The following is a 23423-nucleotide window of genomic DNA, read 5'->3' as shown; positions in this document are numbered from 1 at the left end:
TTAACGAGTAACAAGTTCACAAAATTTTCATTGGCTAAGAAATGTTATAAAAGTTTCCTTAAAGGTAATCAAAAATTCTTTAAAAATGTGTAATTGGCCAGAAAGCAATTTTAAAACTCATAATAAAGTAGATATATATGAAAAATACTACTACAAAAGAAAATAAAGGTCAGGGGTCATTTTACCTTGATGTAAAAATACAGAATACAGGAGTAAGATTTCCCCAGAGTCATATTAAAACTACAGTGAAGTTCTTTATATAATAGAAGTAGGTTAGAGTGTGGTTGGCTGAACAAGATAATGAAACAAATCTTTAACTTTCAATTACTAAGATGCAAAGGGATAAAAATGTATTGACTCTGAATGGGAAGCACTGATGTAAGACAAATTGTGTGAGTGACCTTAAAACCATGGAAGCAAGGTTATTAGGAGTAAGTAGTATCTTGAATATTTGGGAAAATGTTAATTTGGGAAATGCTGTATAATTAATATAAGGGATACCTTACCAAATTATTTTTTTGAAAGCATGACAAGTAAAAGAAAAAAAGCAAAGACATTTTCCTATATGTTGTACTCAAATGGTACTTCTGAAAAGAGTTCCTTAGAATAATAGCCACTGTCTGACACTAGGGAATTTTCATTCAATGTACACTCAAATAATGTATATGTAAGGAAGTAAGATAAAAGGCCTTCTAACACAGCAAAATGTAGACTCTATTCCTAACTATATTTAAACTGGGATAAGAAGCAAATGCTGTTAAAGATCTGGAGACCAAATGAGAAATTCACAGCAGAGAAGTAGTTAGAAGAGCTAGGAAATGGCATAATACAGGAATAATGGAGGAAAAGTTTAAGACATCTGGGTTACTTGAAATGAGAAATAATGGCTATTAATGATGCTTTCTCGTTTGAGTTTTTTAGGGACAAGAATCATTATTTAATGACTACATGAATAATTGTGTCTCGAATAGGCTGTATAAAATAGATTAGATGAGCCTAAAAATATTATGTAACTATTTTCACTTCAGTACCCTCTAAAGGAACATAGGCACACTGATTATTTGAAACACTGTAATATGATATATATTTTCTGCTTACGGTCCAAGTTATAACCATGATACTAGTACAACTTCAGATAACATATCTTAAGCTATAGAGATAAAGGTGCTTTGCAGAGACATTTCCAACTTAGGTACTTTAATATATTTTTTATTAAAAACATACTTCTATTTAAAAAGAAACTACAAAATAGTTTAAGTAGAATAGAGCTGACCAGTTTATGGCTGGAATTGGTTGACCCCTAAACATTTTTCCATTCTTGAGCTTCCATGACTTGATAAATAGAAGGAACATTAAAATGATAGGCAAAGTAGAATTCATTTCATCTGATAACTAGAAGCTCAATCTGAGTTAGAGCTTTAAAAAGTCATTTTAAGGAGTGATTTCATTCTAGCTTTTGCCCAGGAATTCAGATGGTGGAATGGTGACAGAAGGCTGATGGCTTCACAGTATAAAATTGCTTATACTGTGGAGCAATGATGTCTGCTGGACTCAGAAACAAGAATATATAAAACAAAAACTGCTGTGACTATAGTTACTAATACTGTATTATATATTTAAAAGTTACTGAGAGGGGCACCTTAGTGGCTCAGTCAATTAAGTGCCTGCTTTTAGCTCAGGTCATGATCTCAGGGTCCTGAGGTCAGGTCACACATCAGACTCTCTGCTCAGCAGGGAGTCTGCTTCTCTCTCCCTTTGCTTCTCCCTCCTGCTCTCCCTCTGTGCTCTCTCTTTCAAATAAATAAACAAATAAAGTCTTTAAAAAAAGGAACCATGTAGGATGTAGGCTGAGGGATACAGGCATATAGTGATATGATAATTCTTATTGGTCCAGATGTGAAAGCTCATTGGTTTAGACCAGATGCCAGTGGTAAGAGTGAGAAGAGGTCAGACCTGGAGACATTTTAAAGCTTGATCTTACAGAGTTTACTAATGGTTAAAACAGGATGTGAAAAGAATAGAGGACTCAAGAAAATGTCTCCAGTACATTTCCAAGAACTCAACTACAAAAATAAGACAGTTTTATGTCTAAATCTGTATCCCCTAAAGAAAAGTCAAAAACCTACTTTGGCAAACATTTAAATGTCTCTAAAGTTTAGGTTCCAAAGCAAGCCTGTCTTAGTTTATTTACTTTTTTCTTTTCTTATTCTTTCTAAAATTTTTATTAAGGTGTCATTGAGATATAACATTGTATTAGTTTTAGGTGTATAACATAATGATTTGATATTTGTATATATTAGGAAATGATGATACAAAACATTAATATTTATCACTACATTTAGTTACAATTTTTTTTTCTTGCAATGAGAGATTTTAAGATATGATCTGTTATGGGGCACCTGCTCAGTTGGTTGAGTGTTGGACTCTTGATTTCAGCTCCGGTCATAACCTCAGGATTGTGGGACTGAGCCCTGCATCAGCCTCTGAGCTGAGTGTGGAACCTGCTTGTGATTCTCTCTTTGTCTATCTCTGTTTCCACATCCCTGCCCTGACTTTGGAGCTCTCTCTCTATATCATAAATAAATAAATAAATAAATAAATAAATAAATAAATAAATAAATCAGCTGTCTTAGTAACTTTTACTTTTTTAAGATTTATTTATTTGAGAAAGAGAGAGCAAGAATTATTAGATTAGGACACAAATCAGATTAAGTCATGTTTCTACCCTTACATCTTTCAATGGTTTTGCATCTCCTTCAGACCTATAGTCATATGCCTTCCCCAGGCTGGCGCTCCCCCTTCCCTTTCTGACTTCATTTCTTCTCCCACCCCCTCAACTCCACACCACCTCAACTACTCCATCTTCACCTCCTTTAGTGCCTCTACTATATCAGGCAGAAGGATGCCTTATGACTCTTACACTTATTGTACTTTCTGCTTGAATTATTCTGTCCCCACTTATCACTGTGCCTCATGCTCCCAAGGCCTTCAGGTCCATATTCAAATATCACTACTTTGATTAGAAGTCTTCCATGACGATCCAGCCTAAAATGACTGTTTCCTCTTCATTGTCTACCCCCTTACCATGATGGATTGCTTTATTTCTTTTCATATCTCTTATAACCCCTGGACATGTTAGATGGTACTTCTTTGATGTCTGTCTGCTACAAAACATAAGTTCCATGAGAGCAAGAGTGTTGTCAGATTTGTTCCCTGAGAAATTCTCAGAACATAGAATAGCACATATTTATAGAATGGCACGTATTTATTGAATAAATGTCTAAATCCTTTTAAAGCCAAAAAATCCATATATCATTATCAATCTATTATAATGACATTAAGGAACACCTAAAATAGAGGTCTCAGCTGAGTGGAAGAGAGCCCCTGAGTAGTATGTCTTGCTTGCCACTAGAGGGGTCTAAGATAGCCTTTGTCAATAACCTCTCCAGGGCTTCTCCCTCCTTCCAGTGCCCTGCCATTTGAAACAGCAGATCCTAGGAAATACTATCAGATACCTTCTATTCAGTGAGAAGTAATCAAAGAACTCATAGTACTGCATACCATCCCAACTCATAGTTTAAAACTACGTTTGAACTATTTATTTTCTTAAGATAGTATTTGTTTAAAAAGAAAAGAAGAGAAAGGAAAAGAAGAAAAAAAAGAAAAGGAAAGAAAACAAAAAAGGGGAACAAACAGGTATTTTTAGTTTTTCATTTGTGATCTACATAAGGACACACCACTTGCTTCACGTGTCTAGCAAGAAAGAGCAGTAGTGAGCCATTAAGAGAAAGAAGAATCTGACACTTCCCGACTCAAGTCTAGCAGACTGAACCAACGTCAGGTGCTACAGATAAACAAAAAAAGATGATAAATTGTATATTCCTCAAGGTTGGTGTCAAGTGACTACAAGTGTCTGATTTTTAAAGAAAGAAAGCTAGAGATGGGGATATATGAACCACAAAAGTAAGCAATGATGGAAAGAAGATAAGCCTCAAAAAGAGAAGCCACTTTATTTTATAATTATATCATCAGATTGAAGGTTGATTTCTCAATCAAAGAACAAGATATTCTACCAAAGAAATGATTAAATTTATCAGTAGGTGTAAGAAATAACATAGATGTGATGTTGATGAGACAGCATTGTGGAGAGAAAAGAGATGTCAAAATTGTATTATGTCATTCTTCAGATTGAATTTGGATTCAATTTCAGAAAAATATCAAGTATGAATGTTCATTCTGAAAAGCCTAGTGTTTCCTATTTCTAAACCAAAATAGACAGTGATATTTAGCTTGGCAAAGAAAAATATCTCAACTTTAATGTTTTCAAGACACTGGCCTTATTGGATTACTGGAGAAGAACTGAAACTATACTTTCCAGAATCATATCTCTTAGGGTTTATATATAAGAACAACTTTTAAAATTCCTTACAACTGGAACTCTTCAGAAATTCTGTTTCTGGAGAAAAATATCCCTCCCTTACCCCCATCCTTACTCTGTAACCTGGCGTATAACAGGCCATTCATTTTTGTAGCACACTTTTCAAAAACAATTAGAACCTGGTCCCATCTTTCTTGGGCCCGGATCTGCTTTTACAGCAGGAAGAACAAAGCCACCAACTTTTACATAGCCCGGCTAATCATGGAAGTGTGTCCAGGCTTCAAGTAACTTGACTTTTAATTTTTTTTTTCTTGGCAGAGTAATGTAAAATTAAAATGGGGAAAGATATTTAATATTTAATACTAAGCTTTAAAAAGAAACCTGCTATCATTGCTATGTATCTTGATGCAAAGACTATGATGATAATAAAAGAAAGTACAGAAGACACTTGGCATTCAAAGAAAAAAAATAAAATAAAATTCCTTACAGCTAATAACTGTAATATTCTGTATTTTGAAATATTATTAGTCAAAAAATATTACCTTTTTATCTGATACTGTCAACTTTGAATAGTTCCTAAGGAATAGTTATGAGACAGTACTTAGGGGTGTATCAACATTCATCTATGCCAATTAAATCCTTGGAGATAATTGCATCAAAAAGCCAAGGATGTAATCCATTGAAAGCAGCTAAAGAATTCAGAAATTTAGATCCTGTTCATTGTGTCTGCACTTTTCCTGGAGTACTTTTAAGTTATATCATCAGCAGTCACATAAAATTTTTCTTAATTCTTAGTAACCTAATCTTTATTAGCAATTGATATTAGCCAAAGTATTCATTTTGAAATATTCTCTCTCTTCTACTAATTACACATCACTGATCTTATTCTGCCCTGTTCTGGGATTCTTTATACCTACTAGCTCCAACTATTCTGACTCTGACACCTGCCATGTTTTTATGTTTTGTTTTTCCCCCTCAGCATTGATTTTTATTCTGTAACATATAAACCTTCATCTAGTATAACATCTAAATTTTATTTAAACACAAAATACATTAATCTAGTTTTTGCTTGCTGTACCTAGAGATCTCTCCATAGACATATATACAGAATTTTAATTCATATATAATTGACATAAAACATTATATTAGTTTCAGGTATATAATATAATTATTTGATATTTGTATATTATGAAAGGATCACTATGATAAGTCTAGTTAACATCCATTATCACATGTGTTTACAATTTTTTTCTTTTTAGTAAGGACATCATCTTACATCTTTTCTTTCTTATTACTGTCCTGGTAGTTGAAAAAAAGAAACCTTTTATGACTTCAAATATCACTTTTATGCAGTTGATTATCAAATACATATGATAAATTTGACTTCTCTACTAAAGCCCAAGACTACACTTCATTTTTTCACTTAAGGGTTACACTTGCATCGAAACATTAATATGTGAGAAACACTCTTAAATGTTTGTTGAATAAATATAATCATAATTAATACTTTCTTTCTGATACCCTAAGTTATGAAATATTATCATTTCTACCTCAGATCTCAAATTCATAGCCATGATTTGGTTTCTATTCTTACTACCACTCATTCAAATCTTCCTTATCTCCATGGATTGTAAAAGGCCTTCCAGTTTCCATGTTTAAATCTTTATCAATTAAAAAAAATTCTATTTCTGCTCTAATATAAAGTCTTACCAGGATGGCTCTCATCAGGTCAAGATTTGGTAACTCCCTATTGTCTTCAGAATTCAGAACCATCCTACACCATGCCTCAGCATACTTCTCCAATTTTATTTCATTTTTCTTTACCTCTGCACATACACATTTTTATCAAAATAAACCACTTATCTGCTAAACACAGTCTCAACTTTGACAACTCTATACTGTTTTTGTTAAAAGACTGTTCTGGAGTGTAACCATCTCCTTGCCACTCATTGTCTTCATATTGAACTGTCAACAATTCAGTCATCCCTCAAAATTTACACTAAATGTTTCCTTCTTTGAGAAGTTTTCTAGATCCTAACCACAGAACGACATCTCTTGTAAGGAATCTCTGTGCATTTGGTTTATATGACACACACCAAAGTGTATTTTATTTACTTATATAATTATTTTTTTTTAAAAAGATTTTATTTATTTATTTATTTTATGAGAGACACAGAGAGAGAGGCAGAGAGACACAGACAGAGGGAGAAGTAGGCTCCCTATGGGGAGCCCAATACAGTACTCGATTTCAGGATCCTGGGATCATGACCTGAGCCAAATTCAGATGCTCAGTCACTGAGCCACCCAGGCACCCCTACTTATCTAATTCTTTTATGTCCACAATATCCTTTTGTAGAGAAAATTAGTCATTTATTTTAATGACTTGAATAACAGGAAAGGTTTTGCTTATAGGAAGAGATAATTTTCTTTTGATTTTAATTGAACAGAGTCAGTGGGCTAGCAACACATAAAACATCATTATCTTCCTTGAATTCAGTTTGATGAATACAATTCAAGTTATAAGTCCAAAACTAAAATACTTAAATTCTAAAGAATGGTCTATTCTTACCAATAAATAAAGTAAATATAAATGCTACTTGAAATTACAATGGAAAATTGATGGCTAAAACCATAATAAAAACTATAAAACATTCTGTTAAAGGTTTAGACAAATCCTTAGAACAATGGAAATCCATGCACATGCCTCATGGCTCTCGTCATGTAAGATCTCATACATTCTAGTCTGTCTTTGAATGGCAAATCACTGGTTCTCAAATAATGTTCTTTTATTTCCCTTTCAGTGTTTCACTTTCCTTGCTTTATGTTATTGCCTCCAAAAAAAATCTAAATATTTTTGAATCATGAGTCTAATTGTTATCCTTTGATTCTACTTTATACTGTAATTAACAGTTTCAAGAAAGAGAGAATGGTTAGCAAGACACAAGGGACATGAAGTTTGAAATATGGGAGGAGATTTAATTTGACAGTCAGGAGGTTCCAGAAAGCTTTTCTAAGAAGAGTTTCAGAGAAGTGATGAGGAAAACACTGGGCTGCAAGGGATTGAAGAGAAAATGTTCACAGAGAAAGAACAGAAAGTAAGTTTAAACAACTCTTCAAAGAATATTCTTGTTGAAGAAAAACAACTTTAACTCATATTAAATAATATTTATAGTCTCCCTGACCTAATGAATAAAAATAATATTTTAAAAATACATTGAAAAATTCACATCTTTTACTAAAACAAAAACCACTTAACCTGCCCAGCATATTTAGAACATTTAGAATGCAATTTTGTAATAAACTGAGACATACTGCAAATTGGAATCTCTCTGTACCATATCAATTTTTCATGTTCATTCATTTATTCAGTAATTATATAAGCTACTTAGTGTTTAGTTTTTAGTAAGTGCTCATTAACTTTCATTTATTATAATTATCATGTGTCTATTTTGAATGTCATATTCATATGTGAATATGAAAAATAAGTATTCTATTTAAGTTCAATCATTTTATAAATGCATTAGCTTGTTTAGCATTGGACCTTCCCCCTCCAAAAATGAACATGCATGCAATTATATCAAAACATGAACAGATTTTTTAGCATATAATAACATTTCATTTATCAGAAGCTGATACAGGTAGGGGCATTTTTTAGAATAAAGATACTTCAAAACTTTTCATTCATTTTACTTGAAGAAAATCTTTCTAAGATATGTCACTCATTTTCTTGTCATCTTAATCAAATTATAGGCACTTTTATCTTGAGGAATAAAGGCCATGATTTTTATTTTTTTTTATTTAATTTTTTAAAAATTAAAAAAAATATATTTATTTATGATAGTCACAGAGAGAGAAAGAGAGGCAGAGACATAGGCAGAAGGAGAAGCAGGCTCCATGCACCGGGAGCCCGATGTGGGATTCGATCCTGGGTCTCCAGGATCGCACCCTGGGCCAAAGGCAGGCGCTAAACCGCTGCGTCACCCAGGGATCCCAAGGCCATGATTTTTAGATATAAATTGTGATCTTAAGTCTTAGAATTAATGTTCTCAAAGGTTAGCCATGAGTTGGTTGTTCCTACAGAATGGGCTCCATACTCTGCTATATTCTTTCAGTACAGATTTGTCCCTATTGTTTCAGCATTTCAGCTATTATATTTGCTATATGTTTTTTACAGCACTATCTCTTCCAACTCATTCTATCTAAACCAGGAACCAAAAAACAGAAATCCTGAAACCATATTTAAAGTTGAAATAAAATAGTCTATCAGTAAGGTTCTGAGACTCTTATTACACTATATGGTCTTTATAATATTTATTTTTGGCTATCAACTGTATCCCAGAAAAGTGAGGTGGTAATGCATACAGGCTTTGTGGGAAAAAAAAATTAATCTACTAAAAGACATGATGACCTCTTGTGGTTCTTTAAGTAGTCTTAATCCAACACTCCCTGAAGAAAATGAGTATAAAGAATAAGCAAGCTTCCTTTAGTTACCTAGTCTCTACTTATTATTCATAAACTGTGTGCATATGTGTGTTTACATGGGCATACATGAGCACACATGCACACATGCATGCATATGTCTCTCTCTGTGTGTGTGTGTGTGTGTGTGCTTAGTATAACGAGCTTAATGTTGGTTAATTAATATTTGGACAAAGAATGTAAGACAAATGAATGACAACTCACATATTTCACAATTTGCTACTATAAATTATTCTCTGTGTGTGTCCTTGTCCAAAAACTTTGGAAATATCAGCTAAAACAATACAATGTTTTATATACACTAGCACCAAATTGTATAATACAAAGTATATGAATAATAATTATTATTTATATTATCTAATTTGATACCAGTAGATTGTGATGATTAATTACATGTGTCAATTTGACTAGGCTAAGGGTTGCCCAGATAACTGGTAAAACATTATTTCAGGGTGTATCTATGAGGATATTACTGGAAGACATTAGCCCATGAATCAGTTAAACTAAATAAAGAAGATCTCCCTCACTGATGCAAGTGGGCATGATCTGAGAGCTGAATAAAACACAAAGGCAAAGGGCACATTTGCTCTCTCCTTGAGCTGGGGCATTCATCTCCTGCCCTCAGACATTGGTGCTTCTGGTTCTCAGGCCTTCAGGTTTAGACTGGGAACTACTTGATCAGCTTTCCTGGACGCTAGCTTACAGACAGCAGATGGTGGGTCTTCTCAGCTTCCATAATTTCATGAGCCAATATTCCAAAATAAATCTCTTCCTATATATCTACTTATGTCTTATTGGTTCTGTTTCTCTAGAGAACCTAATATATTGATATACTTTGGAAAAGTCCAAAATATTATCGAGAATAACCTAATCTACTTCTAGACATTAAACTGTAAGTCAGTCTCTGGGCTAGTATTAGAAGGAAATCAACAATAAATAAAATCTCTTTTAGGTTGTACAATAATGTTTGGGATATTTATTCACAGAATATAACCTCTTTAAAAAACAAAATTATTTATACATAAGTGATCAGAAGGCCAAATGACACTGTCTTTACACAAGACTGAAAACAGTATAGACAATACTGGCTTTATTTGCAGCACTAAATTGCCTTGAGTTACTATATCTAATATACTTCTTAAAGTTTAGCAGTGATAAAGGAAGTAGGCAAACCTAGAAAACAGAATCTTAATGCAAAAAATGCACGAAGTTTTCAAATATATAATTTTAGTAAGTCAAAATAAAGAGTAATAAATGTTCATAATTTATGGGATTTTCATAGTAAATTATACTAGACTATAGAGGATTTTATTACTGTTATTCAAACAATGTACTTAAATCTAAATTTAAGTTTACTAGATTCTGAGATTGACATTTCTTTTTTTACAGTTTTTTTCCAAACTGAATAAATGCCATGTATCAATATGATACTTCTTTAAAAAGATTTTTTCATTATTTATTTATGAGAGAGAGAACATGGGGGGGAGGAGGAGGGCAGAGGGAGAGGGAGAGAGAGCCTTAAGCAGACTCAGTGCTGAACATGGAGACAGACGTGGGGCTCAATCTCACAACCCTGAGATCAAGACCTGAGCAGAAACCAGAGTTGGACACTCAACTGACTGTGCCACCTGGGCACCTTTCAATCTGGTACTTTTGATTAGCAATGGCTTTTAGAATTAGATGTTAACATTTGCAAAAAAGAATCAAAGAAACAATACCTCTGTGTGTTTTCCCCTTAGTCTTCCTTGTAAATTATTTTGTGAATGGACTAATCTGGCACAGCAGCCTTCGTGGGTCCTCCTCACCATAGAAGTCATAAAGCCCTTCAGAGAGTTGTTCCAGCTTGAATGACCAGCATCCCAAGGATCTCTCTAGGTTCTTCCTTCCCTGAGCTGGAAAATGCATAGCCCAATATACTATCCCCTTTTCTACAGAGTTGATCTTATTTCTCTTTGCCTAGCCATTTTTAGAATGGACATTTAATTTGGATTTTCTCTGATTTCTGAGTTTATTCTTTGACAAAGATACTATTTTTGGTCACCTTTTTCTTCTCATCACTCATTGCTTAGAGCAAGAGACAGTTCACTCCATTTCTGAACCAGCACAAGCTGCTAAACGCCCACTCAAAGGGAAAGTCTGGGTCTTCAAACTTCCTCAGAAGGTGGATTAAAACATAAATCTAACTGGAAGGTCTTATGCTGCATGAAGATAGTAGAGTGGCATGGAAATGCCCCCATTTAAGAACTGCACTGCATAGATCTTCCTCAACTAAAGAATATTATCAGCAATTAGTTATTACCCATTGCAGTTTGAGGTCATTCTGATGGAAGATATTTTAGGATCAATCACATAAGTTCCTTTAGGACTCGAATACCTTCAGAAGAAGTCAAGCATAAAGTGAACCAGCAAAAGTCTTAATCATTTATCTATATCTATATCTGTCATATATCCCATATATCCCATGTTTGTGTGTTCTGTACTAGTTGAATGCCTCTAGTCAAACACTCCACCAAGTTAGGTTTCTTGCTGATCCAGAAATTAAAGCTTAAACATACTATGAATATAAATCTGAGGCAAGCCATGTTTCTCTATAGTTCAGTGGTCTTCAGGGGAAGACTACTCAGGCATGACAAATGACAGAAAACTTGAATCACAACAACATTTGAGAAGAAACTTTTAAAGAAATGAGAAAACTGTAAATCTATATCAACTCAAGGGGATCCTTGAGCGGCTCAGCAGTTTAGTGACTGCCTTGGGCCCAGGGCATGATCCTGGAGTCCCAGGATCAAGTCCCACATCGGGCTCCCTGCATGGAGCCTGCTTCTCCCTCTGCCTGTGTTTCTGCCTCTCTCTCTCTCTCTCTCTGTCTGTCTCTCATGAATGAATAAATTTATTTTTTTTAAATATTAAAAAAATCTATATCAACTCAATAAATCAATATTTAAGGAGACTATTTCTTTGCTCTTGCCATGTTTTTTTACTACAAAGAGTAATCTGCCATTTGGTTAACATTACTGCTGTTGGCTCAAGGTGATTGTGGCACCGTTAAAGTGTGTGTAGGTGTTGCTTCTATGTGTAATTCCTCCATATTAGAGACAGCTTTAAAGCCAACTAAAGGAAGAAATATAATAGACATAAAGTCTTCACTTTATGTGCTCTGACAATACAAAATCCACCACAGAGGGCTCAGAGGAATCCACTGTGCCCTGGAAGTTACTCAGGAAAACCGCACCAGCAGCAATAGCACCATGACCATGACCCTTACAGCTATTCTGAAACATTCTACAACCTATGCTGATTCAGCACATCTTTGGGACATCTACCCAGAAACTAACTTGGCATCCTCATGAATAATATATGGAACATGAAGACTCATTTAAAAAAAAACACACAAAGATATATATTACATATTTTCAACATTAGGTCAGATAGCAACGAACATTTGGCAAATGGAAAAAGCAGTGCATATTCTCCTTTACATATACATGTGCAGACATAGGGGAGATAAACACTAGGAATCCATACAAATGCATGTATGTGTGTGTGTGTGTTTGTGTGTGTGTAATGTATATGTGATTGGGCCTATTTAAAAATCAGACATGAATTATTCATAATACATTACTTACATATGCTTGAGGATGAGCAATGACTATTACACTTAGAAATGTATGGCGAAGATACTTGCAATTTTTTTTAATTCAGTATGATTTGGAGGAAAAAAATCCCATTTCTTACCTACATTTCCAGTCATTAAGTATGAATTCTGAAAGTCCATCATCCCTATTCCAACAATGTGTATAAAATCTTCAATCACCTGCATTAACTCTATTGAGCCAGGATAAATCTACAAAAACAAGCAAAAATTAGAAGGAATGAAAAGCCTATATGATAGAATATATAACTGAAATAACAAAAACTACATAATGAGGTCACAAATGAGCTCAGATTTCTGTGAAGACATTTCTGCAACTGGCAGCAGTTGTATCTTTGAACCAACAGTTGAGAATGATACCAGGTGTCATACAGCAAGAACTCTGAAGGTGAAATGCTGCAGTGATTAATCCTCCATAAATTTAAGGAAACTAAAAATATCTAACAGATTGTATACTTGAAATTGCCCACCTTTACTTTTTATAGGATCCTTCCCTCACTTAAATAACAGTACAAACACTGAAATTTGGGGGCTTTTTATAATTTTTACTTACCTATATAATGGCCACTGGAAAATAAAACCACATTAATTGTCATCATGAAGATATTTACAAACTATTAAGTTCACCACAAAGTAACTTTTGTATCTTAGGAGTAACTTTTACTTTTATAACTGTAATAGCTATTGAATGAATAATACTTTTAGCAACAATTTCAGGATCATGACAATAGCTCTGGTGTGGGTGCTTCACATGTACATATACACAGCAGATCCAACACCATGCCACCTCACACACTGCAAACAGAGGAGTTTTTGCTTAAAGACAACCTGATATTGGCTATAGTTCATAGTGTGTGGGAAGTGAAGGCCATTTAGAAGGTTATATGAGTGTTGCTATGTGTAACCTATAATGCTTCTAAAGTCAGCCTGCATTATATAACTACATTAAAGCAGAAAGTCTTTTGAAGTTAGGTTCATTTCTTTTAGCCATTAAGCCCTACTGCCCCTTGTAGCCATTTAAAAAATTAAGTAGATTACAATTGTAGTGGCTTTATCTTTACAACGGCTAGTGCATAGGGGAAGAGACAGTCTCATCAGCAGAAAAGTACACAATCAGAGCTGGAAGGGAACCAGAGTAAGAGGGAGACATGTTGGGCAGGGCAGACAGCAGGTGCAATGTGTTAAGTTTACAGGAGATTGTGGCTGTGCCCTGCTAAAATTAAGACCCTGAGAATGCATAATATAGTTACATAAATTTGAAGACATGAATAATGGCTATTATATTCAGAGATGTGTGGCATGGATACCTGTAAATTTTTTAATTTGAGGAAAATTTTGGGAGAGATGTTATTTCTTACCTAGTTTCCAGTCATTAGATATGAATTCTGAGAGTTCATCATCACCATTCCAAAAATCTGCATGAAATTTCCATCAGCTCCAAGCTTTCTGCTACTGCTGTATTTTTTTCTACTGTTTTTGTGTAGGTGTATATGAGTATGTGTCGTGTAAGGGTAAATACAAATTAAAAATAAGAGGCTTAATTCTCTCTGCTGAAAATGAGAGACTCCCTCTCCCAGCCCCACATCCTTCACCCTTTTTCTTAAAACATTTACTTTTGAAAGCTAGTAATTGTTCTTTCCCTGTCTCTGTGCAATGTATGTAAATCTTTTTAAAAAGCTAAGTAGACTCTCCCCAGCTTAAAGACCCAGGGATGCCTTTCAGAGAGAGAAAGAGGTAATAACAAGGGGAACAGGGCCTTGATCTCTCATTTTCTATGGGAGGAGTGCTAACTTCAGCAGGCACCTTGCTCTAAGTTGCAAAACTACCTTCATGAAGATAGAAATCACTTCTTTTTTTAAGTAAAGCCAGTTAACTAACATCTGGTCACCCCATTGCCAGGTGAATTTAAGATGAATTCTGTGTGGCAAATGAAGTTCACTCTTTGTGCCACAAACTGGGAGACTCATTTGCCATGTGGCTGCATTTATAACAAAATCTTTTAGTAAAAGCTACAAAATAGTTGTTTATTTTTTTAACTTTGAGTAGTCATCTTTATTTATATCCAAGTAGTTATCTTTAAAAAGCTATTAAGGACTATCAGTACTGAAAAATATTTAAAAGATAAGAATATAGCTAACTCAAAATCACAAATAAATAGATGGATTAGGGATTCAGGATTTTCCATTGACAAGAAGTTGTACCACTACTCACTGTTCATTCAAGTTGGGACCTCACAGTAAATAATACCATCTGATGAACTACAGTCTTGTTTTAAAAAGAGTATTATACATTTGTTCTAAATATATCCATAATTAATAGTCTCCTGCATTCTGGAAAGATGTACTTAGCCTCTGCAGCTGTATTCTAGGGAAAGACACAATTTCCTTACAGTGGATGAATGAGGCTTTCCTCTAGAAAAAAGCCAAGGACAAATATATAATTCAAGCTAGCAGAAAAAGATAGATTTAGGGTCTTACACTAAGGACTGATCTTTTTTTCTTGCTATGGCCAGAAGCACAGAATTTGTACCTTATAATGAGGTAGATCCACACTGGACTATTTTTAGATCCCCAGCATAACAGGAATAAAGGGCATGCTTTGCTCCTGAAGGCCGAGAACATGATTATAAGGGGAAAAGGGACAGATAGTTCATTTAAACCTCAGAAAATATTCTTATTTTCAAGATTGCATTGTTCTCCTGGAATTAGCAATGGTCAAGTAGAAAACTTAAAGAATTTTAATACACAGTTAAATTAAATTTCCATAGGATTTTTAAAAGCATGCTTATTCTCCCTTTCTTAGACTTTAACCCTCTTTTTCTGTAATTAAAAAAAGTGTTATTAACCATACTTATGTCAGTATAGCACAAATTGCAGTGAAAGGTATTTTAAAACAATAATTAAATCAACAAGGGCACCTGCTATACTGATCATGTAGACCAGAAAGAGAAAAAAAAGCAGAATTCAAATTTTCTTATGAGAACTCATTTTTACAATTCTTGGCTTTGAATCCAAATGCACATCTGCATATGTGATCCAGATTATACATAGTGTGGTAGTAAATGCAAATGATTTTACTTGTTATCACCCCACAGTTAGGTTTGTAATATGTGCTTTTGGATTTGTTGTTTCTCCCATAGTCTGTAGGCAGGAAAGAAAACTGGTTGGTAAGGCATATAGTTACTATATATTGATACCTCAAAGTTATGAATTACTTAAACCCGTTTAGTTTTTGCACATTTATAATATCTTTCAGTCCACCGATCGTGAGGATAAAAGAGATCACTTATTTTCTCTAAAATTAGTATAACATAATCTAGGATGACTTTTCAAAGTCTCCTTTTATGTTCTTGAAACAGTAAGCCATTAATTTTTCACAGATTTTTTAAGCCTTACTTAGCCAATTTCAAGTATTGAAGCAGCTCCAATCTTACCTGCTGTGCATCCTCCCATTTTTCCTTGTTTTCTTCATCTAGAAGGTTGCTAACTATTTGAAAGAAGTTCTGCAAATTAAATTAGATAAAAGACTTAATGTTATATGAGGGGATATACTTTTCAAAAACATTCATTTGAACTGATTGTGTGATAATGGTATAAACAGTTTGTCATATTGCTTTCTGACCCTAAAATATTATTCTAGAAGATATCTGAGGGCCCTCTCTCAGCACCATACTTCCGGGATTTCTCTATACCTTCACATATATACCTCAGAAAACATCAGAATAGGTAAAATACTTATGTTTACTTACAATTATAGGTTTCATTATAGTCTCTATATCGTGTTCTGTTACACTATCTTATAATTATTCCTTGCAAATAAGTTTTCTTCCTTGAATACTGAAAATCCCTTGTATATGTCTAATTACAAGTTATCCAGTTAATTATGAACCATGATTGCCAGTTACACTGCTGTTCTGAAGAACACTGTAGTGAAGACACAGACTGTGGGTAAGGATGTGGCATGCGACAGACTTCCTCAGTTGGATCCTGGGTCTGTACTTCATGGCTATTATTTTTCTTTAACTTTTCCAACTACCTATTGCAAAGATGACATGGGCTTTTCCAAGTACCTGACATATAGCACATGGTAAGCGCTCAATAAATCCTAGCTATTTCAAATAATTATTCTTTTTTTAATATTTTATTTATTTATTTGAGAAAGAAGGTGAGCAGGAGAGCATGAGCAGGATCAGGGGCAGCGGGGGAAGCAGACTCCCCACTGAGGGAGGGAGCCCAGTGTGGGGCTGGATCCCAGTACTCTGGGTCATGACCTGAGATGAAGACAGATGCTTAACCCACTGAACCACCCAGGTGCCCCTCAAATAATTATGCTTTATCCTGTCTTTTGCCAGCCAGCCAAAATGGAGAGGGATGAATAGACATAGTAGCATGTCCCTATTCAAGTGCCAAATCCTCATCCTCATCCTTATGGCCTAACTGCTCAAGGCCTATTGGCTTTAGTGTTTGGTTTTCCCTTTCTGTGCAAATAGATGTGTTTGGGCACTCATGTTTCCCTTCCCACCTACACAGGGAAGACACTCAGTTCTGTTCATCCATGCAACCTCCCATTTCACACACGAGGGGTCTTTACCAGACAGAGACCTTCTTGTCCTCCCATACTAAACTGTGTCTTCAAAACGCAGGAGCCAGGAGAAGAGACCAGAGTGCCTGTTGAAAACTAATAGTGACTGGGGGTCACAGGTGACCTGGGAAGTGCAAAGTGAAGCCATGGCATTTATCTTAAGCTACATGGACAGGGGTCCTTTGGTTGTGTCCTCAAAACCCATCTCTTCTGCTTGGTTTGTAAGTAATGTACCAGGAGCACTGCCTCCTACTGATACATCAGCTCAGGACAGGAGCTCCCTGAGGGAAAAATAATCACAATTTTTTTAGACTCATCAGCCTTCCTCCCTATCTAGCTTTTCAAAAAAAGGTCTTATTTGGGGCATCTGGGTGGCTCAGTTGTTGAGCGTCTGCCTTTGGCTCAGGTCATGATCCTGGGATTAAGTCCCACATCAGGTTCCCCACAGGGAGCCTACTTCTCCCGCTGCCTATATCTCTGCCTTTCTGTGTCTCTCATGAATAAATAAATAAAATCTTTAATAATTTAAAAAAAAAAGGATCTTTATTCAAATTCCAAAGAAAGTCACCTGGGTGAAGAAAAACAAAGCTCCTCCATTTTCTCTTCTCTCGTGTTTTGAAGCTGTGAATATCTATATTTAATTGCCCTATTTGTACTATTTATTTTAATAATTCCTGGTAATCACATGGTTGAAACATGTTTCAAGTCACAGCCTTTGTAAAAGTCACAGAGTATTTTCTGCAACTCTTGAAAAAAACTGCAAGTCCTTTTTAGACCTGTTTTCAGTTGGTTTAACCTTTTCGTACTACCAGCCATTTTTTCCACTTAAAATTTCCTGGTTGGAGTGATAACATTTTAAGGGCTTAGTCCATTGAGCTGTAATTCTACCTATGGGCAGAAAGAATTAACCTTCAGAGTTCTCCAATTGCCTATGGCTGGTTAACTCAGTAGGGGACATGGTGTTAATGAGGCAAAAGTTGCAGATTTCATCCTCCTACATGCCAGTTAGCTGTGCTGAGGTCCATGACCGCGGTCTGCATCCTAACCCCTGCCAGCTTTCATACAAATGCATGCCGCCACTAACAAGAGACACCAAGAGAATGAGAAGCAATTTGTGCAAATGCATCTCTGTTTCTGAGAAAACATTTCACAAAGCATGTTTTACCAATAGTGGGTCAGTGACTCTGTGCTATACATGACGGCCAGAGAGCACACACAATTCCTTGATCAAAGTGATACATTCAGAGTTCAATTTTTCTCCTTAAATTGCCAATGGGCATATACAAAAAACATAAATTACTAAAATATACATTCAACTAAGCAAACAGAGAGTATAAGAAATGTTCTTGTATCACCTTCCAAGGCAATAAGTCAGACTTTACTAAACCAGGGTTGGGAAGTAGTACAGAATAAAGTTCTTCCTTGTCCCCGTCGATTGGAGTGGGAATGATCTGCTCTAAGACCATGCAGGCCACAGTGAGCTAAGGCTGAAAATCCAGTGAGGGGGAGGGCAGCACTTATGGGGAGACTGTCTTCCTTATTCATCAGCATATCCTCAGTCACACAATGCCTTGTCCTTGGCAGGTATTTAATAGAGTCCTAACTTAAAGGAAATAATGAAGTCACACAGCCACTACACAGCAGACTCTCGAATAAAACTCAAGCCCCATTCTTTTGAGCTGACCCTGCTCTCATCCCTGTACCAATTCACTTTGACATTTGCTCAAAGATCAGACTGAGAACAGAGTAGAATCAAACAGAGTAGTATTTTTTTGTGAAGGGGACATATAACATTTTAGGCCACTTGATTGAATTTTTGAGGAAAGTATGAAGCAACTTCCATGGCAGCAGATGCACTGCTCCCTAGAGTTCTTCAGGAACTCTGCTAATTCTGGTAGTATCTCTCTTTTGATGACTTATGGGTCAGGTCACTTATGTCAGCCCCTGAGTTGCAACTGTCAAGAAGCTTTTGTTTTTTGTTTTTATCAGTCCTGATCTCTGTGACCTAGACTGTTCTTTCTTTTTTTTTTTTTTTTTTTTTTTTTTTTTTTACCTAGACTGTTCTGAAAAATTATATCATTGGTCAAGTCTGAGTTTAGCACTGGAACAGGGCAGACCTGGTTTAAAATTTCCTCAATATTCATTAACTGTGTGGTTCTAGGCTAACGTTACTCACCTATGCCTTCCTTCTCTAACCCATAAGATAGAAATGATAGATAATGGCTGCCTACCAGAGCCATTGTGAAGCTTAGGGCTAATTCTTAGCACAGTATCTGACACGTGGTAAGTGCTCAATATATGGTGGCTTTATGATTTTATTCCCTTCATATTATCTTTTTTATGACCGGTGGCATGATTTGTATTTATGGTCACATTATGGTGAATATGTGCCTATAATGCTGCTATAGACTTCCACACCCAGGGGTTCACTCTCCTTCCTCTTTTATTGCCTCTTCCTCTCTAAGCAGTATGTAGAGCACAGAGCTTATTCACCACTGACTTCAGGACCTGTCATTTGTTGAGGAGACAATTGTCCTTCCTAAGAAATGTACTCTGCTGGGAGGGTTTTCAATGTGGTTATTATTGGACACCCATTAGGTGAGAGGCATTGCACAAACATTTGTTGGACACAAAGGTCAGAGGGTATGACTCTTCACTTACTCTTTGTAGGAAGTATTATGAGATTCCGTGTAGTAAATGTTATAAAGAAAAGCCATAAGTATTTCTGCCACATTTAGCCATATGAGACTAAAAGGCCACTCTATTTTATGCGAACTGGTAACTAATTATTTGTTTTACATCTGACTGGCTTCTGCTTGATAAATTTCTCACATACTATATAAAATTTTCTATAAATATACTAAAGAATATCTGAACATTTAGCTTTTACTGAATTCCTTGTGGGAACAGAGCTGTAGATTAAGCTAGTGATTTGAGATATCTGAGCTCCAGGAAAGAGCTGAGCTCTTCCTCTTAACCCATCAGCAAGATGTTTGGGCACTGAGAGACAAAGATAAGCCCTAAGGAATAGATTTAATAATGTAGAACTAAAAGTTGTAAAGGATCATGATAGTCTTTAAGGAATCATGATGGTCCTGACTAGAAACACAGGAGGACCATAAAAAGGCATTAAGGCTAAACAAAGAGGCAGGGACAAGCCATTAGGATAAGGATGCACAGACCAGACAGGCCATTGATTCCCCAGTCTGTACAGCAGTTGAGAGCTGCAAGGTCATGCATGATCTAGCCCCTTCTTATTGCTCCAATTCTATCTTAAGCTATCCTGCCCCAGTCTATATTGCAGGTTCATCAGACTTCTCCATTCATCCCACTCCTCTGGACCTATAAAATGATGTTAGCTTTCTTTGACTGTTCTACTTCCTGTTCTTTACTCAAATAACTCTTTCTTATTCTTCACATCTACATTTACATGCAACTCCCTCAAGAGAACCTTATCAGATCACCACCACAACAATCCTAAGTTTACAGGGTCTGCATATCCTGATTTTAATCAGTGAACATTGTTATTTTTCATTTATCAATATCTCATCATTTAAAATTGACAAAAAAGAAAAATCCATGGACAAAAGAAACTTTCAGTTCACAGAAGTAATCAACCATAAAAATATGATGTAAAGGAAGTGGTTATATAAGGGGCTCTTGTGCTCTCTCCTGATAGTTGGTTTCCCCTAAGACAGGATGAATTAATATGCATCTCTGGCTCCACTCCATCTCTACATCCCTGCATAAGCAACTCATCAAAACTACCATGCCGTGACTCAAGGATGAACAATTGCACTTTACCCTAACATAAAAGAAAAGATAGTGATGCAGGCAGCCACCCAGCTGTATAGCACCCACTTAAAAGGTGACAAACATGCTGACTTATAGTTGAATTGTATAGGCTTCTTTTCAATTATATCATCATTTTTTAAATTATGATATACTTGTATGATGGTCAGTTTAGGGCCAGTTTTCCCTCTACCATCCTATAATCTGGTTTTGTTCACCCTTATGCCCTAGTATAGCATAAGGCAAGGAAAATGTAAATACTCAAATATTTCAGAGTGATTAACTACATGCCTACTGTGCAGAAGACAATGGGCTAGGCACTGAAAGAATTTTTAAAAAATCAATAAATGGCCTCCACTTAATTATCTGCCTCCTTTCAAATTCAATACCCTCTTCAGCCATATATCAATGCCAGCAGGATCCTCACTATGTCCAGGAGAGGAGATTGCTTTTACAGATAAGAAAATTGACTATGTTGAATGAATATGAGATCAAATCCTTCCTATTTAAAATGGCATACTGAAGTCTTGAGGCCACCCTAAGCATAGACACATATTTCTTGGAATAGAAGTTGTAGGGCTTAAATAATGGACTGTAAGCAGCTGTGGATATTTGACTTTGGTCCTCAGGTTTAAATCCAGCAACAACTAATAAAGAAGGCCTCCTCTTCCAAAAACACAGCTCACTCTTTGGCAAACACAGCAAGCCCTCCCTACTACTATAATTACCACTGTCCCACCCCTGGCAGAATAAATTTGGTCATAGAATTGACACTTTGTTTAACAAAAGAGCAGCATAAAGAAAGTTATAAAAATATAACCAAGTCAGCAAAGCATCATGGGCTTTGGCAAGGAAGAAGACTGGAGAAAGGAACATCAGTAGGTAAGTTTTTCAATGGCTCAAAAGAGCAATTACAAAGACACAAAGGAGAACAGTGGATATGAGAATGTGAAGGTGAGGGAAGACATGGAAAATACTACAGAAGCATGAATGTATCCATCTATCTATCTATCTATTGCACACCTGTTAAATACCTGGTAGTGTTGTAAGTGCTGAGAATATCACAGTGAATAAGGAAGACACAGGAGGGTTCCTACTCTCATGGAGCCTACACTGTAGTGGATAAATAGAAAGCAATAAATAAGCAAATAAATAAAATGATTTCAGGTCATGATACAAAAGAAAAAAAAAACAGTTTATGGGAAAAGAATGATGGGTTGGGAAGGAGTGTGTGCACATTTATGCAAGACTGCTCTGGGTTGAATGTTCAGCAGGAAACATCTTTCTAATGAGGTGACATTTAAGCAGAGAACAGAATGGAAAGAAAGAGGCAGCTGTGGAAAGACCTGAGGAAGAGAGTTCCAGGAAAAATGGGAAGAAAAAGTACAATTTCCCAGGGTAAAGGGGATGGTATAGATAAGTTTAAAAAAAAAAAAAATTGAGAGAAAGCCAGGGTAGCTGTAGTGGTCTAAAACAGGGAGTGGATGTGGAGGAGGAGAGAATATGAACACAGGATAGAAAAGATAGGCAAGAGCTCAGATAAAGGGCCTTGATCCCAGGCTATAGTTATATGGCATGAGTTTCATTAGAAATAAAAGATCTGCCTCTGGCTGCTAAGTGGAAAACAAAGTGCAGAAGAGTGAGAGGGAAAACAAGGAGGTCAGAAAGTAGTCTGTCTTGCTTATTGAAGCCGGAGATGATGGTAGCTTGGTTTAGGGAAACAATATGACATGGTGACAGATTGCACAGAAGAGAGAAAACAGCATCAAAGATCAGTCTTTGGCTCCCAGCTCAGGCAATTTAGAATGATGATGTAGTTAGCTATGCTAAATACCAAAGAGGAAAAAGCAGTGTTGCAAAAGAAGACAGTTTCATTTTGTTCAGTCTGAGGATGAAGAGTGCATAATATATCTAAGAGAAGAGGCCCAGCAGGCCATTTTAACTACAGGTTGGAAGCTTAAAAGGTGAACATTTGTGAATCATTAGTTCTAGTTGAAAACTGGAGGGCAGCCCTGGTGGCGCAGCGGTTTAGCGCTGCCTGCAGCCCAGGGTGTGATCCTGGGGATCCAGGATCGAGTCCCACATCAGGCTCCTTGCATGGAGCCTGCTTCTCCCTCTGCCTGTCTCTCAGCCTCTCTCTCTCTCTCTCTCTCTCTGTGTGTGTGTGTGTGTCTCTCATGAATAAATAAAATCTTAAAAAAAAAAAAAGAAAACTGGAGCCTTTTGGGGGGTTAAAAAAAGATAATTCAGGAATAGAGCTGAATGGGATGAAGTCAAAGTTAAAGCACTGGTGACAGACTAGATAGGAAGAGGAATAAGTAAGAGAGATGGGAGATAAGAAGGTAGGAAGAGAAACAGGATTAAGAGGTGACAGAATAAAATTAATTCAGAAACAAGACACTCCACTAGGGAGATTAATCAAGAGGAGGTAGACTAAGCATTTAACAAACGTAAAAACCCAAAGAGGGTTCAAGGTGTAGTACAGTAAATCTCATGTATTTTTTCAGCCTCTAGGCACTTGGCCAACGACATATGGATGTG

The 23423-nt window shown here is 35.9% G+C and overlaps 1 protein-coding gene across 1 annotated transcript in view; it reads right to left on the bottom strand.

The window, feature by feature from the left end:
* Positions 1 to 23423, bottom strand: part of ADGRB3 (adhesion G protein-coupled receptor B3) — a 705508-nt gene that overhangs the window by 334998 nt on the left and 347087 nt on the right. The window contains exons 11-12 of the mRNA XM_055329612.1: positions 15943 to 16011; positions 12593 to 12701 (exon numbers count right to left, since the gene is read on the bottom strand). Coding sequence (XP_055185587.1) covers positions 12593 to 12701; positions 15943 to 16011 — 178 coding nt within the window. The remainder of the gene's footprint in view (positions 1 to 12592; positions 12702 to 15942; positions 16012 to 23423) is intronic.

Source organism: Nyctereutes procyonoides, unplaced genomic scaffold (genome assembly GCF_905146905.1).
Source record: "Nyctereutes procyonoides isolate TBG_1078 unplaced genomic scaffold, NYPRO_anot_genome, whole genome shotgun sequence".
NCBI classification, from domain to species: Eukaryota; Metazoa; Chordata; class Mammalia; order Carnivora; family Canidae; genus Nyctereutes; species Nyctereutes procyonoides.
This window is presented reverse-complemented; position numbering and strand designations above follow the sequence as displayed.